Genomic DNA, 20585 nt, shown 5'->3' with positions numbered 1-20585 from the left:
AATATCAACAAGCAAACTTACAAACATTCTCTAAATGAAAAGAGCAGTGAGTCTGTCTACGTCCTGCACACCTTATAACCTGAAGTTCCTCGTGAGTTACTTTCTCATCAAGAAGTGAGTATGGTTTTACGCCGCGTTTAGCAATATTCCAGCACTATCACGACGGGGGACACCAGAAATGGGTTTCACACATTGTACCCATGTCGGGAATCGTACCTGTCCTTCGGCATGACGAGCGAAAGCTTTAACCACTAGGCTACCCCACCGTCCCCGTGTAATCAAGAAACAAATTTATACCGTATTTCCTTTTATTAGAAGCTGCGCTCCAAGACACGCTGGCATAACCCTCTTTCCAATAATTAGAAGCTGGGTCTCCAGTAGGAGCCCGGTCCCTCAGTAGATGAAGTTAATTACCCCTACCACATGAACTTACAACATGTAATGATGACTCCCTTCACTTACTGATGACCGTTTCCTGCAAATGTACCCATGTTTCTATGACTGTAGAGTATGGGATTCCGTAAGGTAGTAAGTAGCCTTGCTCCAAGGCTGTACTGAATGGTAAGTCCATGGGTGTGTAGTAGTTCGATCCTTATACTAGGCAAGTCTAGGTAAGCAGACCATACATCGAAGGACACCAGTCTCTTGTAGGGACAATTTGTTCTTATTATTTATATGATCAAGAAATTATGATTTAAAGTAAAAAATATTGCCTTAGAAACTTGACGCCGGGAAATTAGAATAGGTTATCGTGCGTCTAATAGAGGAAAAGCGGCATAGAGAAGCTCTATATCAATCAATCTTTAACTATTACATCTATTACAAACATGATGAACAGGCGAATGTAATGGATATGTTCCATAAATGTATACTTGCGAATCTGTTTGGTTTGGCGTAAAACATGACACGAAACGAGATTTTTCAAGTAGGGTAAAACAAATCCTATTCCGACTTTGCTCCCCAAATTCGTCTTTTTCAGGACCGCAGTTCGTGTCCGGGACACAACTGTAAACAACATGGATGAGTTTTCAATGCATTCCTTGACAATGATAACAACGACATGAGATTTAGATAAAAGGTAGCGATTTACGTACTTTAGGGACCATCATTACCAGGATAAATCTAAAATAACCTATGTTAGTTCAGACCTGGATATATACAATGCTATGTGGGAGGCAAACAATTCCGACTCCTGTCGAGAGTTACCAGCTGGTTTGGCCTGTTCAGCTTGCTGTATTGAGAACTGCACCGATGTTCCATTTGTTGTCAGTATATTTGTGTATAAATATACTGAGGAACTACAATAAAGCCATTATGTGTGATTCACTTAAAAACTTCAAGAAAAACTCCAGCATACAGTGATACACTAAATGATATGTTTTGAAAGAAAATAATGTTCATGTTCTTATAGTTGCACTGCGTGCCTGTCATCATATATGAGTGAGTGAGTATGGTTTTACGCAGCTTTTAGCAATATTTCAGCAATATCACGGCAGGGACACCAGAAATGGGCTTCACATCATCATATATGAACACGTTATATCATATGTAAATGATTTGGAACACTTATATTATACCAGATACCTTTCGGCCGTATTCTGTTCGATGCTTCTGATACAGGGACACATGGTAGTGTGGCTATGTGAAAAATAGGGATATGAAGCTCCCTAGGCGGAGCTTCATTTTCTGTTATGTACTAGGAGCTGTCGGACACCTAGATAAGTTTGACTGACTCACTCTTGTTGTGTTATTCACCCGTCTCAATCAGTCTAAAGTTGCCACTGCTTGTATTTTGTTTACAGTGGTATTGGCTTATCTTTGTTTAGATATACAGCTCTCGGTTAATTTTGATTTGATAGGCGTCATGGTTTATAATTTGTAATTTTTCAGGCCTCTGATCTGTAATCTGACCAACTTTTTACTGCCTGCCATAATTAACTTTGTAGACAGTTGGTTCTTTCTGTATTAATTACAATTCATGTGAGGTGCAGGATTATATAGTGTTGTAAGGATAGTGTAATATATACTATTCTGCAGCATCAGTTTTTGACATTGTTTATGACTGTCAATGCTATAACATAAATCGCACCTCACTCATGTTACAAATGATATCACTTTTATAAAGAAAGTCCTACATGTACATTAACATCACGGACATTTCATACCAAATCATATATATGTTGTCTTAACCTTAACATGAAGTCAGAACCACCCAAAGTTAGATATAAAGAAGTGAGTCAATGTACATGAGACGTTCTACCATTAGCATTACATGGCATGGTCAAGTATGTTCATTCTTAGTTTAATTGCTGTGTCATGTTCGATATTTGATCAGAATTGTTTTAAGGATCATATCTCAAGGTTTCCTCCACAGTCCACATCATGTCAGTTCTTGGCTAATTTATTTAAAAGGTCATTTACTTCAAACTCTGTTTATCTACAAAAATAAAACTTTTTCAGCTTTTGCCCACAAATGTCCTTACAGACAGGATCTCTCCAACCTTTGTCAGTTACAAGTACATTTCTTATTGTGACGACTTGTGTCAGTCCTCTGGGAGAATCATGTTCAGTCTGGGATCATGTACATGATGATCCATTGTAGGATTTAGTGCTTGGAAGGCAGAGTTCTAAACAGTGTCCTGTTCTCTGACAGAGTTCCTCCATTGACGTTGCTGAGTGAGATACGATGCCCGCTAGTGTAAGGACCCCGGGGCCGGCAGGTCTAGACAACCAGTCTACCGCCACACTGCTGGAGATAATCTCCAAGCTACGACAGGAACTGCTGCAGAGCCAATCTGAGACACAGAAAGCCAAAGACAGTCTCAATTGTCTCATTTCACTTGTGAAACGGTGAGTTGTTAGTTTAGGATCATATCAGGACACAGTTTGACCTATATATTTCCACTGGATCACTCCCAGAATAAAAATCTCTGCTTAATTTCAGATTAATGTTGAGACTGTTGAAGTTGAATTACTTAGAAACATATGCATTATTCCTATATATTCTACATACATACTGTATTTGCTGTAATAAGTGCTCTGGGACCTTTGAAAATTGATCCAGGTTAGAGTAGGTCTTCAGCAACCCCTGCTTGCCATAAGAGACAGATTGCTCTTGCAGTTGGTTGGGGACACTTATTGAAGCTGGCGTTTAATCCGGTGAATAAGGTACATATTTTCATTAGGGGTGTGCAATATTACTGGTATATTGGTATATTGCAATACGGCTGTCAGCAATACACATATCGCAATATGACACTTGCGTATTGATATTTTCCAATAGTCACAGAAGAATTAAAATATAATGATATAAATGTGTGTGAGTGTATGTGTGTGTGTGTGTGTGTGTGAGTGTATGTGTGTGTGTGTGGACTAGTCCTGACTAATGCCGATTGCCTAGTGCCAGCCCACTGAGATACCATCGACTTTAACAGGAATACCCCACTCAGACACAGTATAGTGACTCCAAGCTGACCAGTCCTTGTTTAAGCCCTTAATGCTGAGAGCAAGGCAGGATGACAACAAGTACCATCTTTTAACATTTTTTTGGTATGACCCGGCCAGGGATTGAACCCCAAACCTTTCGCTCTCCGAGCAGATGCTCTACCACTAGACCACGGAGGCTGTTGCTTTCAGTGATTACTGCAGCTTAAACAACATTCACCCCTTACTCTTGACTGACAACAGCCTTTGTCTTTATCATTAACTTTATGGTGGTGGTGGGGTAGCCTAGTGGTTACAGCGTTCACTTATCCCGCCAAAGGCCTGGGTTAGATTCCCGACACGGGTAAAATGTGTGAAGCCCATTTCTGGTGTCCCCTGCCGTGATATTGCTGGAATATTGCTAAAAGCGGCGTAAAACCATACTCACTCACTTACTAACTTCATGAATGTTTTGACTCTGAACATAATTGATAAGGCTGTCCTTCCTTTCAGTGCATGGCAGGGGGAGACAACTGCTACATTACATCTTGCTAATATTGTAGGTAAGACACCTTGCTTTGTTTCATCAGTGTTTGAGCACATGTACCTTTGTTTCATGATGTTTAGAAAATGATCACTTTGTTTTTGTACATGCATCAGGAGATGAACCTTCTATACACACTGACTGAGGGGAGTCAGCAGGTGTCTGAGGTATGTAAGGTGATTCATGTCGGATCGTATATTTTAAAATGGCTTGATGAGCATAATAGAATGAGGTGGCACACTGGTAATCCACTCATGGATTTCTGATGAGACTAGTTCACATGCACCGCATTGTTGTCGTCAAAGGCGACTATGCTTTTCGTACGAGGCGACTAACAGGATCGGGTGGTCAGGCTTGCTGACTTGGTTGATACATGTCATCGTATCTCAATTGCGTGGATCGATGATGTCAATCACTGGATTGTCTGGTCCAGCCCCTATTATTTACTGACCGCGAGCATACAGCTGGAATATTGCTGAGTGTGGCGTTAAACAACAAACAAATAAATGATGAGCACCATATGATGATGCCATGATCAGGCCGCCTCCGTGCTCTAGTGGTAGAGCGTCCACCCGGAGAGCGGAAGGTTCCGGGTTCGATCCCCGGCCGCGTCATACCAAAAGAGGTTAAAAGATGGTACTTGTTGTTACCCTGTCTGGCGCTAGGAATGAAGGGGCTAAACCAAGGACTGGTCGGCTCGGAGTCAGTATACTGTGTCTGAGTGGGGTATTCATGTTAAACTGCGGCATGGTATCTCAGTGAGCTAGCACTATAAATTGGCATCAGTCTGGACTAGTACAAGCAGCCACACACACACGTGCATGCACGTCGCTATATAAGTGCAATAATCTTGGACGCGACGTTAAACCCAATTTCACCTCACCTCACCGCCATGATCAGGTAGTACCAGATTTGGAACGTATCAGAAGTCTGCTAGTCTGAGGCCAGTGGAGATCAGGAAGGGCTGGTCAGGCCTCAAAGTTGCACCTAAAACGGTCGCCAATTCGACCTAAATTTCAGTTTGTCTACTGACTAAAATACAGTTGTAGCTAAAAGACTACCTTGAAAATATCTTGTGGCAACTAAATTCTATTGCTTCACATTTGAAGACACAAAAATAAATAAAAGCTGATTGTGGAAAACATGTCTGCTAATAATTGTACTTGCGTATAATACCTCCTAAAGTCGACAATGAACAGACATACATAAATATTAATGTAATTAGTATTTTATTTCAGTTGACAATTCTTATTGGATAAGCAAGGATATACTTAAATAATCTAGTAACATAAATTGCATCATTGTTTGAGTCACAAATGACAAAAATCAAGTACAGTTTCCACTAATTACAATGATAAGACTAGTGCTATGACTTGTACAGATAATAATAGTTATTTGATAAAAGATAATTTCAAATGCTTTTGGCTACCTACAATATTGACTTCTTGATTTTACCACTGGCTACCTGGAAAAAAATGCTTGTAGCTACTGCCATGTGGCTACTTGGTAAAAATTCAAACTTTGAGGCCTGCTGGTGGCATTCCTGGTGGAGAATGACATTCACCCTGAAGTAGATGGCCACTCGGTCGGGTGTAACAGGTGGTGGAGTGTGTCACTTCCTGATGCTGCCACTTACCTGGGTTTGGTTCTGGGTTCGGCAGAGATACCATTGCCTACAGCCAGTGATGGAGATGCCATTGCCTACAGCCAGTGATGGAGATGCCGGTGACTACAGCCAGTGATGGAGATACCATTGCCTACCGCCAGTGATGGAGATGCCGGTGTCTACAGTCCCTGACTCTGGCCACTGGGAGCAGCTGATGTTGGTTTAACACCTGACTGACTGTAAACCTCCTCAAACTGCAGTCACATTCTTACCTGTGTGGGAGGGTTTGCCGGTGATGAACAGCGTTAATATTGATTACTTTCCACACAGTATTTAGACAGTGACTTTTACTGTTTTTCTTATTCCATCAACTGCAAACTTAAAGATATGTTTTACACACAACTGTTGTGGCTACAAGACTTTCGACTGCAAGACAGATGTGACCTACTGCCAAAAAGAATTGAAATGTCCCTTTTTTCTATTTTATCAACCAGAATAATTAAACCACCTGTAAACCAAGAAATGAAAAGTATAGCCTAACTAGTGTTAGAGATGAGCCTGTGCTGCACATTGCTATATAACAGTCACGATGTTCCCCTTATTGTGACACATGGTAGACAGACACTCAGGTGGTTGCGTGGGCAGGTGTACGTGTGTGTACAGTTTCTTTATATTTCAAATCTCTTGAATATTTGGGTAGATCTGCATATTTTTACTTTCACTGAATCAGTCAGGTTTGAATCCATACCCACTTAAATTACTGTATTGCCATTAGACTAACTGGATCACCCCAGCCCTAGCCCTGGATCTCTGTCCTCCTGTACGTAGGTTTACTGTAAATCAATGCAGTGCAAGTCAGACACAGTGTTTAATTATTGATGGCCGTCTGATTAGCCTGCACTGTCTTGCAGGGGCTCCGGTGCAAGATGCGGGAGAGGCGGCCAGGTTTGGACAACTCAACCCAGCTAGTGGAAAGGTGAGAATCGTTAATAATTCATTACAGATGATGATGGTGTGTTTGTTGTCACAGGTGTAGCTCACCTGGACGGGTGATCATGTTGTTCCTGTTGCTGTAGCTTCCGTGCAGTGGGACTCAGGAAGCATCTGGAAATGAGTTATTATTGAATGTAATTCAATATATATAGAGATATGTAGATGGGGGAAGAGATTATACCTCAGGGGAGATAACTCATGGCAGCACTTGGGGACTGTTGCAATGACTTGGTTGATGCATGTCATCATATCCCAATTGCGTGGATCGGTGTTCATGTTGTCAATCACTGGATTGTCTGGTCCAGACTTGATTATCTACAGACTGCCGTCATATAGCTGGATTATTGCTGAGTGCGGTGTTAAACAACAAACAAACAATGCAATCAGCATCCGTGTGGATTAAAACAAGAATTTGTGTCATTGCAGCATCAATTATATATGCAATAACAGTAGCTGTATTTTAATCAGTAGTTTATAATATATCTGTTGATGTACCAGTTTATATATATTTTGTATTTCAAATTATATGTCAATATATGTATCAGTTAATGTGTTAGTTGATATTTTGGTTTATATATTAATTTATTTCAATTTTTGCGAAGTAAGATTCTGGAGGTGTGATGTGTATGTTATGACTGCCAGTGAGATTCTGGAGGTGTGATGTGTATATTATGACTGCCAGTGAGATTCTGGAGGTGTGATGTGTGTGTTATGACTGCCAGTAAGATTCTGGAGGTGTGATGTGTGTGTTATGACTGCCAGTAAGATTCTGGAGGTGTGATGTGTATGTTATGACTGCCAGTGAGATTCTGGAGGTGTGATGTGTATGTTTTGACTGCCAGTAAGATTCTGGAGGTGTGATGTGTGTGTTATGACTGCCAGTAAGATTCTGGAGGTGTGATGTGTATGTTATGACTGCCAGTAAGATTCTGGAGGTGTGATGTGTATGTTATGACTGCCAGTGAGATTCTGGAGGTGTGATGTGTGTGTTATGACTGCCAGTAAGATTCTGGAGGTGTGATGTGTGTGTTGTGACTGCCAGTAAGATTCTTGAGGTGTGATGTGTGTGTTATCACTGAGGTGTTTAATTATTCATCTTCCCAGACACGAGCTGTAACCCACTGGGAGCGGATGGCCATGAAGCTACTGCAGCGAGAGTACGAGGCCGTGCAGGACGAGATCCGCCACCGCCAGATGGCGTACCTGGAAAACCGTAACAAGTACATGATGGAGGTGATGGACAGCCACCAGCACGACATGGCGCACTACAACCTGCTGCTCCAGAAGCGCGCCCAGAGTGCACAGGGGCCGGTACAGGACATCGACAAGCGCTTCCTCAGGACGTCCACCAAGGTGGGAGGGGAGCTGGGGTACTAGACATGCTATGTGTGAATGTTGATGGGGCAGGGAGGGGAGCCAGGGTACTAGACATGCTATGTGTGAATGTTGATGGGGCAGGGAGTGTAGCCGGGGTACTAGACATGCTATGTGGGAATGTTGACGGGGCAGGGAGGGGAGCCAGGGTACTAGACATGCTATGTGGGAATGTTGACGGGGCAGGGAGTGTAGCCGGGGTACTAGACATGCTGTGTGTGACTGTTGACGGGGCAGGGAGGGTAGCCAGGGTACTAGACATGCTGTGTGTAACTGTTGACGGGGCAGGGAGGGTAGCCAGGGTACTAGACATGTTATGTGTGAATGTTGATGGGGCAGAGAGGGGAGCCGGGGTACTGGACATGTTATGTGTGAATGTTGACGGGGCAGAGAGGGGAGCCAGGGTACTGGACATGCTGTGTGTAACTGTTGACGGGGCAGGGAGGGGAGCCAGGGTACTAGACATGCTATGTGTGAATGTTGATGGGGCAGGGAGGGTAGCCGGGGTACTGGACATGCTGTGTGTAACTGTTGACGGGGCAGGGAGGGGAGCCGGGGTACTAGACATGCTATGTGGGAATGTTGACGGGACAGGGAGTGTAGCCGGGGAGCTAGACATGCTATGTGTGAATGTTGACGGGGCAGGGAGGGGAGCCAGGGTACTAGACATGCTATGTGTGAATGTTGATGGGGCAGGGAGGGTAGCCGGGGTACTGGACATGCTGTGTGTAACTGTTGACGGGGCAGGGAGGGGAGCCAGGGTACTAGACATGCTATGTGGGAATGTTGACGGGGCAGGTAGGGGAGCCAGGGTACTAGACATGCTATGTGTGAATGTTGACGGGGCAGGGAGGGTAGCCGGGGTACTAGACATGTTATGTGTGAATGTTGACGGGGCAGGGAGTGTAGCCGGGGTACTAGACATGTTATGTGTGAATGTTGATGGGGCAGGGAGGGGAGCCAGGGTACTAGACATGCTGTGTGTGAATGTTGACGGGGCAGGGAGGGTAGCCGGGGTACTAGACATGCTATGTGTGAATGTTGACGGGGCAGGGAGGGTAGCCGGGGTACTAGACATGTTATGTGTGAATGTTGATTGGGCAGGGAGGGGAGCCAGGGTACTAGACATGCTGTGTGTGAATGTTGACGGGGCAGGGAGGGTAGCCGGGGTACTAGACATGCTATGTGGGAATGTTGACGGGGCAGTGAGGTCGGGGATTTCTTATGGATGACATGCATCCTTTTGATGTATTTTGTTTTTTGTCCTGTTGAAAAACAATTTCAGTGTATTTATGTGTTAAAAGTTTCTTTGTGTTTTTAAGGTACTTATTAAATATGCGAAAAGGTTGGATGAGTTGGAGACATATTTGTTGCACATTTTGCTACCTAGGGATACAGAGCAGTCTCACAGAGTCAACCATGCTTGAGTCCTGTGTGGCAGGCAAGAACTTCCATGTCTCTCAGTGGGACAAGAGTCGTGTTCTGTGCACCAAACTCGCTCCTGCTGTGGCAACAGGGTGTGGGAGTGCTGGCTGGTCTACAACTCATCCTTACTGTTACTTTTAAATTATTAAATTATGAAATGTGCGACGCCTTGCTTTGCATTTCTATCAGTCAGTAGTCTGATTACTTGAACAAACCATCTGTCAAACTGAAATTCTATCAGTCTATAGCCGGTGACTGACGGCCATCTGATACTCTGTACAATCGGCTAAGTAAACCTCCATGGCATCTGCATCGCCCCTTAACACTGGGTCAACAGTTACGTGTGATGGTATTAGTTGTGTTGTTCTTGTTAAGTTCGGCAGGTTTAGATTTTTAGATTTAGATGTGGAGATGTTTAGTTACATGGATGAAACCTTCCTATTTAGTAAGTGAGTGAGTGAGTATGGTTTTATTCCGCTTTTAGCAATATTCCAGCAATATCACAGCGAGGGACACCAGAAATGGGCTTCACACGCTGTACCCATGTCGGGAATCGAATCCGGGTCTTCGGCGTGACGAGCAAACGCTTTAACCACTAGGCTACCAGACCGCCCCCGTTCCTATTTAAGGAACCATTATTATTTGGATATGTTGATGTGCTACTTTTTGGCAAATGGATTGAACTCTCCTTTAATTTTCTGTTCCATTTCTTCATAATAATGTATGACATCACCAGCTAGACTCAGTGTCGGTACATCACAGAGAAAGAACATCGTTGATCTAAGAGTTATTGTCCTATCTTTTTCAGACTGGATTAAATGGGAAGCGACCTCCGAGTGGAAGCCGCAATGTGAGGTCTAAGTCAGCAGGTGTCCAGCCATCCAAGCCCAAGGCTCAGGACATTGTAGAGCGAGCCGAGATGACACTGAGAGAGCTGGTCGTGCAACCAAATTCGGACATGACCACAAACTCCAACACCAGCAATGTGGGTAGAGGTCACTTGTGTCATACATGATGTTACGATATACACATGAATCATAGTCCCACTGACCCCAGCTAGCGTGCAGTGTTTTTATACAAACCACATTCTCATCCCTGCATCCTGGCAATCATTGTTTATTCATCCATCAGTGGTTTGTGTGGGCATAACTCATAATAGCCACTGGATGCACTACAGTTGAGTCCGGGAAACTGGACTTCTCAAGTAAGTTAACTCCCTTGCCTCAGGAAGATGTGCAGAGATCTGTGGATCCCCCTCCCTCCCCTGTTTACAACTTCAGGAACAGAGGGATGCAGGGTGAAGTGATGAAACACTCAGCAGTCTGTTTAGTATCACAAAGATCTCAGCAAAATGTCAGGAGCAATGGCGCTGATTGTTTGATTTAATTCTGTTTGAAACACAGAATAAGGCCGAAGTCTATATTAGTCCTGTTTATGTGTTAGTATGATTGTTGTAGGCTATATCACGCCTGTATGACGCTGATCCTGACAGACAGACCGTGGATGACCGGTACCTCTCCACGTATGACGACCCACAAAGATACACGCAGGTTGGTATGTGGGAGACATTATAGGAATGAGATCATTTCTACAGAGTGGGAACATTGAAAATGTCAAACTGATCTTTTGTCCTGTTCATTATATGTATAGTGACACAAGTGTGTCCACAGTATTCATGAGGTGACCGTCCATTCAACAAACAAATAGTTGTAGCATTAGATCACTCTGACTTGGCTGGGTTAGTTTTACCATTAGAACAGTTTGGAGCCTAAGCATTGTCTGATAGAGAACAACTAATGCCTTTAGTTCCATGCTATTTTTGCCTGTTATATTTTTAATGTTATGACATGATTTAATGTTTTAATGTTGTTTATTGCATGGTCCTTATATTTAGATGACTTACTGTTGGTAATACCTGTCTTGTTATTAAATAAGGTTTATCAAAATAATATACGAAATTCATTACTTTCGTGAAATACCTGGATTCATAAATTAGTTGAAACGGGAAACAATATTTAGAGTTGTGTCGTTATCCTTTGTGTATGATTGTTGTGTGGACCATTCTGACAGCTGACGATTCTGTCACTTTAATGCATAAAGTTATATTGTCCTACTTCTCACAGTCACGGTTTGGAGAACGCTATCTTTATGATTATGTAAAACAGTGTGTACATCCTTTCATAAAGACTTGCATGTCAGCACAGGAAGTACTTTCATTTCAATACCAGCACATTTCTTTACACTCAAGAGAAATGTGTTGGTATGCAAATTGGCTGAATATATATTTGTAAGAATTATTTCTGTGTTTTTTATCTTCAAGGTATAGGATGTGAACTGTGTTGAAAGAAATAAGCTTCATGGAGTGCCTCTGAATGACATGTCAAAGAGTTACCTCCCTTCCTCTGTAAAATAAAGAGGAAATGTCAGTGCTCAGATCCATAAATCATGAAGCAAATAACATGTTTGTTGTAGAGCAATCTGTTTGACCTGAATGCTGTGTTTGTTGTAGAGCAATCTGTTTGACCTGAATGCTGTGTTTGTTGTAGAGAAATCTGTTTGACCTGAATGCTGTGTTTGTTGTGGAGCAATCTGTTTGACCTGAATGCGGTGTTTGTTGTAGAGCAATCTGTTTGACCTGAATGCAGTGTTTGTTGTAGAGCAATCTGTTTGACCTGAATGCTGTGTTTGTTGTAGAGCAATCTGTTTGTTGTAGAGCAATCTGTTTGTTGTAGAGGAATCTGTTTGACCTGAATGCTGTGTTTGTTGTAGAGCAATCTGTTTGACCTGAATGCTGTGTTTGTTGCAGAGCAATCTGTTTGACCTGAATGCAGTGTTTGTTGTAGAGCAATCTGTTTGACCTGAATGCTGTGTTTGTTGTAGAGCGATCTGTTTGACCTGAATGCTGTGTTTGTTGCATAGCAATCTGTTTGACTTGAATGCTGTGTTTGTTGTAGATCAATCTGTTTGACCTGAATGCTGTGTTTGTTGTAGAGCAATCTGTTTGACCTGAATGCTGTGTTTGTTGCATAGCAATCTGTTTGACTTGAATGCTGTATTTATTGTATAGCAATCTGTTTGACCTGAATGCTGTGTTTGTTGTAGAGCAGTCTGTTTGACCTGAATGCGGTGTTTGTTGCAGAGCAACCTGTTTGACCTGAATGCTGTGTTTGGACCAGACTCCTTGAACCGGAAAGCCCGACCTGTGAGTGCTGCCTTCCAGAGAGAGAGGGACACACGTCGGTCTCGGCCCCTCAGTGCCTGCTCTACCAATGGGGACAGTGAGTTAATGTTGTCCGTTGTTGTCCGTTGTCGGCCAGTACACAGGGCTGCTCCCAGTAGCCACAGATCAGTGACTCTCTGTGTTGTCGGCCAGTAGCCCAGTAGCTACAGATCAGCGAGTCTGTGTTGTCAGCCAGTAGCCCAGTAGGTATAGATCAGTGAGTCTGTGTTGTCAGCCAGTAGCCCAGTAGCTAAAGATCAGTGAGTCTGTGTTGTCAGGCAGTAGCCCAGTAGCTAAAGATCAGTGACTCTGTGTTGTCAGCCAGTAGCCCAGTAGCTACAGATCAGCGAGTCTGTGTTGTCAGCCAGCACCCCGGTAGCTACAGATCAGTGAGTCTGTGTTGTCAACCAGTAGCCCAGTAGCCACAGATCAGTGAGTCTGTGTTGTCAGCCAGTAGCCCAGTAGCTACAGATCAGTGAGTCTGTGTTGTCAGCCAGTAGCCCAGTAGCTACAGATCAGTGAGTCTGTGTTGTCAACCAGTATCCCAGTAGCTACAGATCAGTGAGTCTGTGTTGTCAGCCAGTAGCCCAGTAGCCACAGATCGGTGACTCTGTGTTGTCAGCCAGAAGCCCAGTAGCTACAGATCAGTGAGTCTGTGTTGTCAGCCAGAAGCCCAGTAGCTACAGATCAGTGAGTCTGTGTTGTCAGCCAGTAGCCCAGTAGCTACAGATCAGTGAGTCTGTGTTGTCAGCCAGTAGCCCAGTAGCTACAGATCAGTGAGTCTGTGTTGTCAGCCAGTAGCCAAGTAGCTAAAGATCAGTGAGTCTGTGTTGTCAGCCAGTAGCCCAGTAGCCACAGATCAGTGAGTCTGTGTTGTCAGCCAGTAGCCCAGTAGCTACAGATCAGTGAGTCTGTGTTGTCAGCCAGTAGCCCAGTAGCTACAGATCAGCGAGTCTGTGTTGTCAGCCAGTAGCCCAGTAGCTAAAGATCAGTGACTCTGTGTTGTCAACCAGTAGCCCAGTAGCCACAGATCAGTGACTCTGTGTTGTCAGCCAGTAGCCCAGTAGCTACAGATCAGTGAGTCTGTGTTGTCAGCCAGTAGCCCAGTAGCCACAGATCAGTGACTCTGTGTTGTCAACCAGTATCCCAGTAGCTACAGATCAGTGAGTCTGTGTTGTCAACCAGTATCCCAGTAGCTAAAGATCAGTGAGTCTGTGTTGTCAACCAGTAGCCCAGTAGCCACAGATCAGCGAGTCTGTGTTGTCAACCAGTATCCCAGTAGCTACAGATCAGTGAGTCTGTGTTGTCAGCCAGTAGCCCAGTAGCTACAGATCAGTGAGTCTGTGTTGTCAGCCAGTATCCCAGTAGCTACAGATCAGCGAGTCTGTGTTGTCAGCCAGTAGCCCAGTAGCTACAGATCAGTGAGTCTGTGTTGTCAGCCAGTAGCCCAGTAGCCACAGATCAGTGAGTCTGTGTTGTCAGCCAGTAGCCCAGTAGCTAAAGATCAGTGAGTCTGTGTTGTCAACCAGTAGCCCAGTAGCTACAGATCAGTGAGTCTGTGTTGTCAGCCAGTAGCCCAGTAGCTACAGATCAGTGACTCTGTGTGGGATGTTGTTTATTATATCAACCACTACTTTTAAGGCCTGGTTTTGTTAGAGGCCGGCATTTATCGTCCAAAACTAGCTCCCTCAGCAGATATCTCTTGTGTGAGATCAAGCGACTTGTCTTTGTAAATATTGCTACAGTGAAATTGCATCATAGTATTTCTCTGACCATTGTGATGTCATTGGTTACCATGACGGCACAATCAAAGGACCACTTGTGCTTCTCCTACTGATTTTGGTTAGCTGTACTTTTTACCCTGAGGACACTGGTTGTAACTGAAGAAGTCAAAAGGATGATCATGGATGATAAATAGAATTGTCAGTACAAGCAGAAAACTCCTCGGCAATCCTCGAAGTTTTTAACTTGTACAAATTGTGTTTGTATGTTTGATACCTAATGACACATAGGTGAGATTCTTGTTTATCTCTGACTGAGGTGACAGATGATGTTACCACCCCCAGTCACTAAGTCTGGTCAGTCACTACACGCATCACGTTTGTTTGCAGCTTTCATCACCCAGAGGTTTGAGCGACCACTGAAGTATGAGACAACTCGACCCGTGTCCTCCAGAAACAACAGCAGCAAGCTGAGACAGAGGCGACACAGTGGCACAGACAAACAGCGCGTCCACAGCGCCACCATCAGACAACAGCGCAGAGACCAAGGCCAGAGACGGTTTTCTTTCAGCGAAGCAGAATCAGTAGCGCGAGCTAAGAGCGAGGATCCAACACCAGCACAAGAGCCTCAGACGGCACCAGAAGCAGAGGTGAGGACTCGTAAGCAGCCCTCGGCGGAGCAGTTGGCGGCGCGAGCTCGAGCGGCAGAGCTGCAGCAGCGGATTGATGCCACGACGAAGCCTCCGCCATGTGTAGAGCAATTCGACCAGGATTTGCAGGAGATGAGCTCCCTGGAGAGACAGTTCCGCCAGTCCACACTGCAGCTGCAGAAAAAGCTGGGCATTGATGACAGGGGGCTGCTGTGGTGAGGGGCGAATGCAGGAGTACACCGTTGGCCTGTGGTGAGAATGATAATCCTGTGTGGAGGTACGGAGCATCAATGAGAGGAAGATGTATGGGGAGACGACAGTCTACTGCATCAGTAGTTAGTGAACACCCTCTCCACATCCTGCTTAATAGTAAGTTATGACATTCTGTAAATACAACTTGTTAGACATAATTCATCGACATTTTATATGAAAGTGTTTCTTGAACAGGTCTATTTCTTTCACTTCAAAATCTGAATTTCAAATTTGTATTTTTCATGCTCCTTTGTCTCAAAATATCAGCCGTGTCCTGAAACAGTAGGACAGAGATTGTTAGAGATGAATTGTGAAATAAGCTGTACCATTGTTTGAACAAGGAAATAGGGGATGCTTAAGTCATGTATGTTAGAACCCTTGTGTCTGTATTGAGCTGCTCTGTTAGCTCCCTCTTCCGTCCAGATGGTGTCTAGCGATACCCTAGTGGTGTCTAGTGATACCCCAGTGGTGTCTAGCTATACCCTAGTGGTGTCTAGCGATACCCCAGTGGTGTCTAGTGATACCCCAGTGGTGTCTAGCTATACCCTAGTGGTGTCTAGCTATACCCTAGTGGTGCCTAGCGATACCCTAGCGGTGTTCTAGGGGTGTCTAGTGATATCCTAGCGGTGTCTAGTGATGTCCTAGTGGTGTCTAGCTATACCCTAGTGGTATCTAGTGATGTCCTAGTGGTGTCTAGCGATACCCTAGTGGTGTCTAGCGATACCCTAGTGGTGTCTAGCGATACCCCAGTGGTGTCTAGCGATACCCCAGTGGTGTCTAGCTATACCCTAATGGTGTCTAGCTATACCCTAGTGGTGCCTAGCGATACCCTAGTGGTGTCTAGCTATACCCTAGTGGTGTCTAGCGATACCCCAGTGGTGTCTAGCTATACCCTAGTGGTGTCTAGCTATACCCTAGTGGTGTCTAGCTATACCCTAGTGGTGTCTAGCTATACCCTAGTGGTGTCTAGCTATACCCTAGTGGTGTCTAGCAATACCCTAGTGGTGTCTAGCTATATCCTACTGGTGTCTATCTATACCCTAGTGGTGTCTAGCTATACCCTAGTGGTGTCTAGCTATACCCTAGTGGTGTCTAGCGATACCCTAGTGGTGTCTAGCGATACCCTAGTGGTGTCTAGCTATATCCTAGTGGTGTCTAGCTATACCCTAGTGTTGTCTAGCGATACCCTAGTGGTGTCTAGCGATACCCCAGTGGTGTCTAGTGATTCCCTTGTGATGCCCTAGTGGTGTCTAGTGATGTCCTAGCGGTGTCTAGTGATGTCCTAGCAGTGTCTAGTGATGTCCTAGTGGTGTCTAGTGATGTCCTAGTGGTGTCTAGCGATACCCTAGTAGTGATGTCCTAGTGGTGTCTAGTGATGTCCAAGCGGTGTCTAGTGATGTCCTAGTGGTGTCTAGTGATGTCCTAGTGGTGTGTAGTGATACCCTAGTGGTGTCTAGTGATACCCTAGTGGTGTCCTAGGGGTGTCTAGTGATACCCTAGTGGTGTCTAGTGATACGCTAGTGGTGTCTAGCTATACCCTAGTGGTATCTAGTGATGTCCTAGTGGTGTCTAGCGATACCCTAGTGGTGTCTAGCGATACCCTAGTGGTGTCTAGTGATACCCTAGTGGTGTCTAGTGATACCCTAGTGGTGTCCTAGGGGTGTCTAGTGATACCCTAGTGGTGTCCTAGGGGTGTCTTGTGATGTACCAGTAGCGTAGGACCACCTAATTCCTCTCCAGGGAGGTCGGGTAGCCTAGTGGTTTAAGCTTTCGCTCGTCACGCCAAAGACCTAGGTTCGATTCCTGACATGGGTACAATGTGTGAAGCCCATTTCTGGTGTCCCCCGCCAGTATATTGCTGTAATATTACTAAAAGCAGTGTAAAATCAAATTCACTCACTCACTCCCCGCCACCTATACAATGGGACCACCACACTCCCCGCCACCTATACAATGGGACCACCTCACGCCCCTCCACATACACAATGGGACCACCTCACTCCCCGCCACCTATACAATAGGACCACCTCATGCCCCTCCACATATACAATAGGACCACCACACTCCCCGCCACCTATACAATGGGACCACCTCACTCCCCGCCACCTATACAATGGGACCACCTCACTCCCCACCATCTATACAATAGGACCACCTCACGCCCCTCCACATATACAATAGGACCACCACACTCCCCGCCACCTATACAATGGGACCACCTCACTCCCCGCCACCTATACAATGGGACCACCTCACTCCCCACCATCTATACAATAGGACCACCTCACGCCCCTCCTCATATACAATGGGACCACCTCACTCCCCACCATCTATACAATAGGACCACCTCACGCCCCTCCACATATACAATAGGACCACCACACTCCCCGCCACCTATACAATGGGACCACCTCACTCCCCGCCACCTATACAATGGGACCACCTCACTCCCCACCATCTATACAATAGGACCACCTCACGCCCCTCCTCATATACAATGGGACCACCTCACTCCCCGCCACCTATACAATGGGACCACCTCACTCCCCGCCACCTATACAATGGGACCACCACACTCCCCACCACATATACAATAGGACCACCTCACTCCCCGCCACCTATACAATGGGACCACCTCACGCCCCTCCACATATACAATAGGACCACCACACTCCCCGCCACCTATACAATGGGACCACCACACGCCCCTCCACATATACAATAGGACCACCTCACTCCCCGCCACCTATACAATGGGACCACCTCACGCCCCTCCACATATACAATAGGACCACCTCACGCCCCTCCACATATACAATAGGACCACCACACTCCCCGCCACCTATACAATGGGACCACCTCACTCCCCGCCACCTATACAATGGGACCACCACACTCCCCACCACCTATACAATAGGACCACCTCACGCCCCTCCACATATACAATGGGACCACCTCACTCCCCGCCACCTATACAATGGGACCACCTCACTCCCCACCACCTATACAATGGGACCACCACACTCCCCACCATCTATACAATGGGACCACCACACTCCCCGCCACTTATACAATGGGACCACCACACTCCCCACCATCTATACAATGGGACCACCTCACTCCCCGCCACCTATACAATGGGACCACCTCACTCCCCTCCACATATACAATAGGTCCGCCTCGCCCCGTCCACTGGATAAATGTCTTGTTATTGCCCTGTGCTGAAGGTACATTTTCCTTATCATATGTCATTATTTTAACCATCAATGTCTGTGTGATATGGATGCCGTCCTGGTATTGTAGAACCATGTATGTGATACAGAACATTCCGCCCTGTTGCCGTCACGTCTCTAGTGTCCAAGATGTGGGGGGATCTGCTGCAGGGAATATACTGCCCTGTCCTTTTGGGGTTTATTTTTTTCTTTAAATTCGAAATAGTGATTTGGCTGATTGTGAGTCATTGTAGTTTGACAGCATATCTGATTGTGAGTCATTGTACTGACAACATATCTAATTGTGAGTCATTGAACTGACAACATATCTGATTGTGAGTCATTGTACTATGACAACATATCTGATTGTGAGTCATTGTACTGTGACAACATATCTGATTGTGAGTCATTGTACTGTGACAACATATCTGATTGTGAGTCATTGTACTCTGACAACATATCTGATTGTGAGTCATTGTGCTCTGACAACATATCTGATTGTTTGTCATTATACTGTGACAACATATCTGATTGTGAGTCATTGTACTGACAACATATCTGATTGTGAGTCACTGTACTGTGACAACATATCTGATTGTGAGTCATTGTACTGACAGCATATCTGATTGTGAGTCATTGTACTGACAGCATATCTGATTGTGAGTCATTGTACTGACAACATATCTGACTGTCATATTTTTGCTGTATATCGGCATTAGCCCTAATCATTTTAGTGACCATTGTCTCCTGTATCAGTGCGAGTCACAGCAATAGATTTATGTCATAAAATGATATTAGATGGAGGATTGTTTTTTGCTTCCATCAAAATCGTAAGTAGTGGTAGTAATATTTCTAATGGTTTTGTAATTAATACCACCATCTGTGAGTTGTCACATTTCTTGCATGTTGTGTTTGACGGACAGGCTGTTCAAAACACCACAAAATCCACTTCACTCACAGACAGAATGTCAATGTATGTCTGATTCCTACTTTATTTGAAAGCAATGTTGATAGGCCTGACAGTGCCTTACCTAACTTTATGGTTAACACATTTGCTCTCAATCTGCCTAACATGCTCACTTCAACTTCAAGGGACTGGGACAGGTCCCAGCACTGAGTTATCCAATCCTTAGTCTAAGGCTGTCATAGTCTTATTGGTATTAATTATAATGACTACTGAATTGCTATTTATCATCCAAAACTGGCTCCCACAGGAGATATCGCTTGGATTAGATATATAGAATACTACACTCATTCACGTAAGATACCATTTTTACGTCACAAGTGGACTTTCTATGGTATCTGACCGAGCGAGAATGAGTGTGGTATTTTATTTATTACCCACGTTAAAGATATATCTAAGTGTAAATACATAACAACTTTCGTTAATTGACAGACCAAACTGAAACCGGTTGCAAAATCTGGATGCATATGAATATTGATATATGCCCAAATATGGGCATTGTTGACATTTCCGTGCATCCGCATTAACAACATGCGCCTGCAGTTGTGTTTCCAAACAAAACAGCACCGACGTTCAAGATCCTTTTGGAAGAAATTCTGCAACTTATGGTAGTTCAAGCGCCATGTTGTAAGTACGAAGTACGAAGGATACCTATAAGAAAATTTGAAAAGTCACATTAGCGCCGCGCTTTGGACTAACAGCCGGTGTCCCGTCTGTGCAATCAAAATGGTTCGGTTTCCTTGATCTATCAGATGAATATATATCATATATATATATATATATGTTCGTACCATTTTGGAAGAGGGAAATCGAAGTGTTCGCCAAAGACATTCATGTTAACTGTACCACCCTGAAGAAGTGAAAATCAACAAACTCAAGTCTGCTTGCATGTCAGTGACAGCTTCGAACGATCGAAGGGCAAGGTCACCACCGGAATAAGAAAAGACAACCGTGATCTACTCACAGCGTTTTACGCTAGAGATAGGGAATGTTATTGTTCACATTTGGAATGTTTGGGGCCACAAAATCAGAAGTAAGGCACACTTCCACGGAGTTTTCGAAGGATTTGTATCAGAACTGTTCACTTTTAGTGATCTGGTAGTGCACTCGTGTTCGTTCATTCATGAACAACACCTCCCGAAACAGCGCCACAAAAAACACTTCAAAGGGGACACTGATGGCACAACCAGATCATCCCAAG

The 20585-nt window shown here is 44.6% G+C and overlaps 1 protein-coding gene across 1 annotated transcript; it reads left to right on the top strand.

Moving 5' to 3' along the window:
- Window positions 1–1004: 1004 nt before the first annotated feature.
- LOC139444853 (uncharacterized) lies at window positions 1005–15632 on the top strand. Its single transcript, XM_071225844.1, has 9 exons — window positions 1005–1078; window positions 2654–2850; window positions 3937–3986; window positions 6485–6549; window positions 7671–7919; window positions 10174–10350; window positions 10823–10915; window positions 12505–12643; window positions 14697–15632. Exons 2-9 carry the CDS (start codon window positions 2687–2689, stop codon window positions 15173–15175), a joined length of 1416 nt encoding a protein of 471 aa, XP_071081945.1. The 5' UTR covers window positions 1005–1078; window positions 2654–2686; the 3' UTR covers window positions 15176–15632.
- The last annotated feature ends 4953 nt before the right edge of the window (window positions 15633–20585 follow it).

This window comes from Haliotis cracherodii, unplaced genomic scaffold (genome assembly GCF_022045235.1).
Source record: "Haliotis cracherodii isolate W230 unplaced genomic scaffold, xgHalCrac1.p SCAF_10, whole genome shotgun sequence".
Classification (NCBI taxonomy): domain Eukaryota; kingdom Metazoa; phylum Mollusca; class Gastropoda; order Lepetellida; family Haliotidae; genus Haliotis; species Haliotis cracherodii.
The sequence above is the reverse complement of the archived record's forward strand: the minus strand, read 5'-3'. Positions and strand labels throughout refer to the sequence as shown.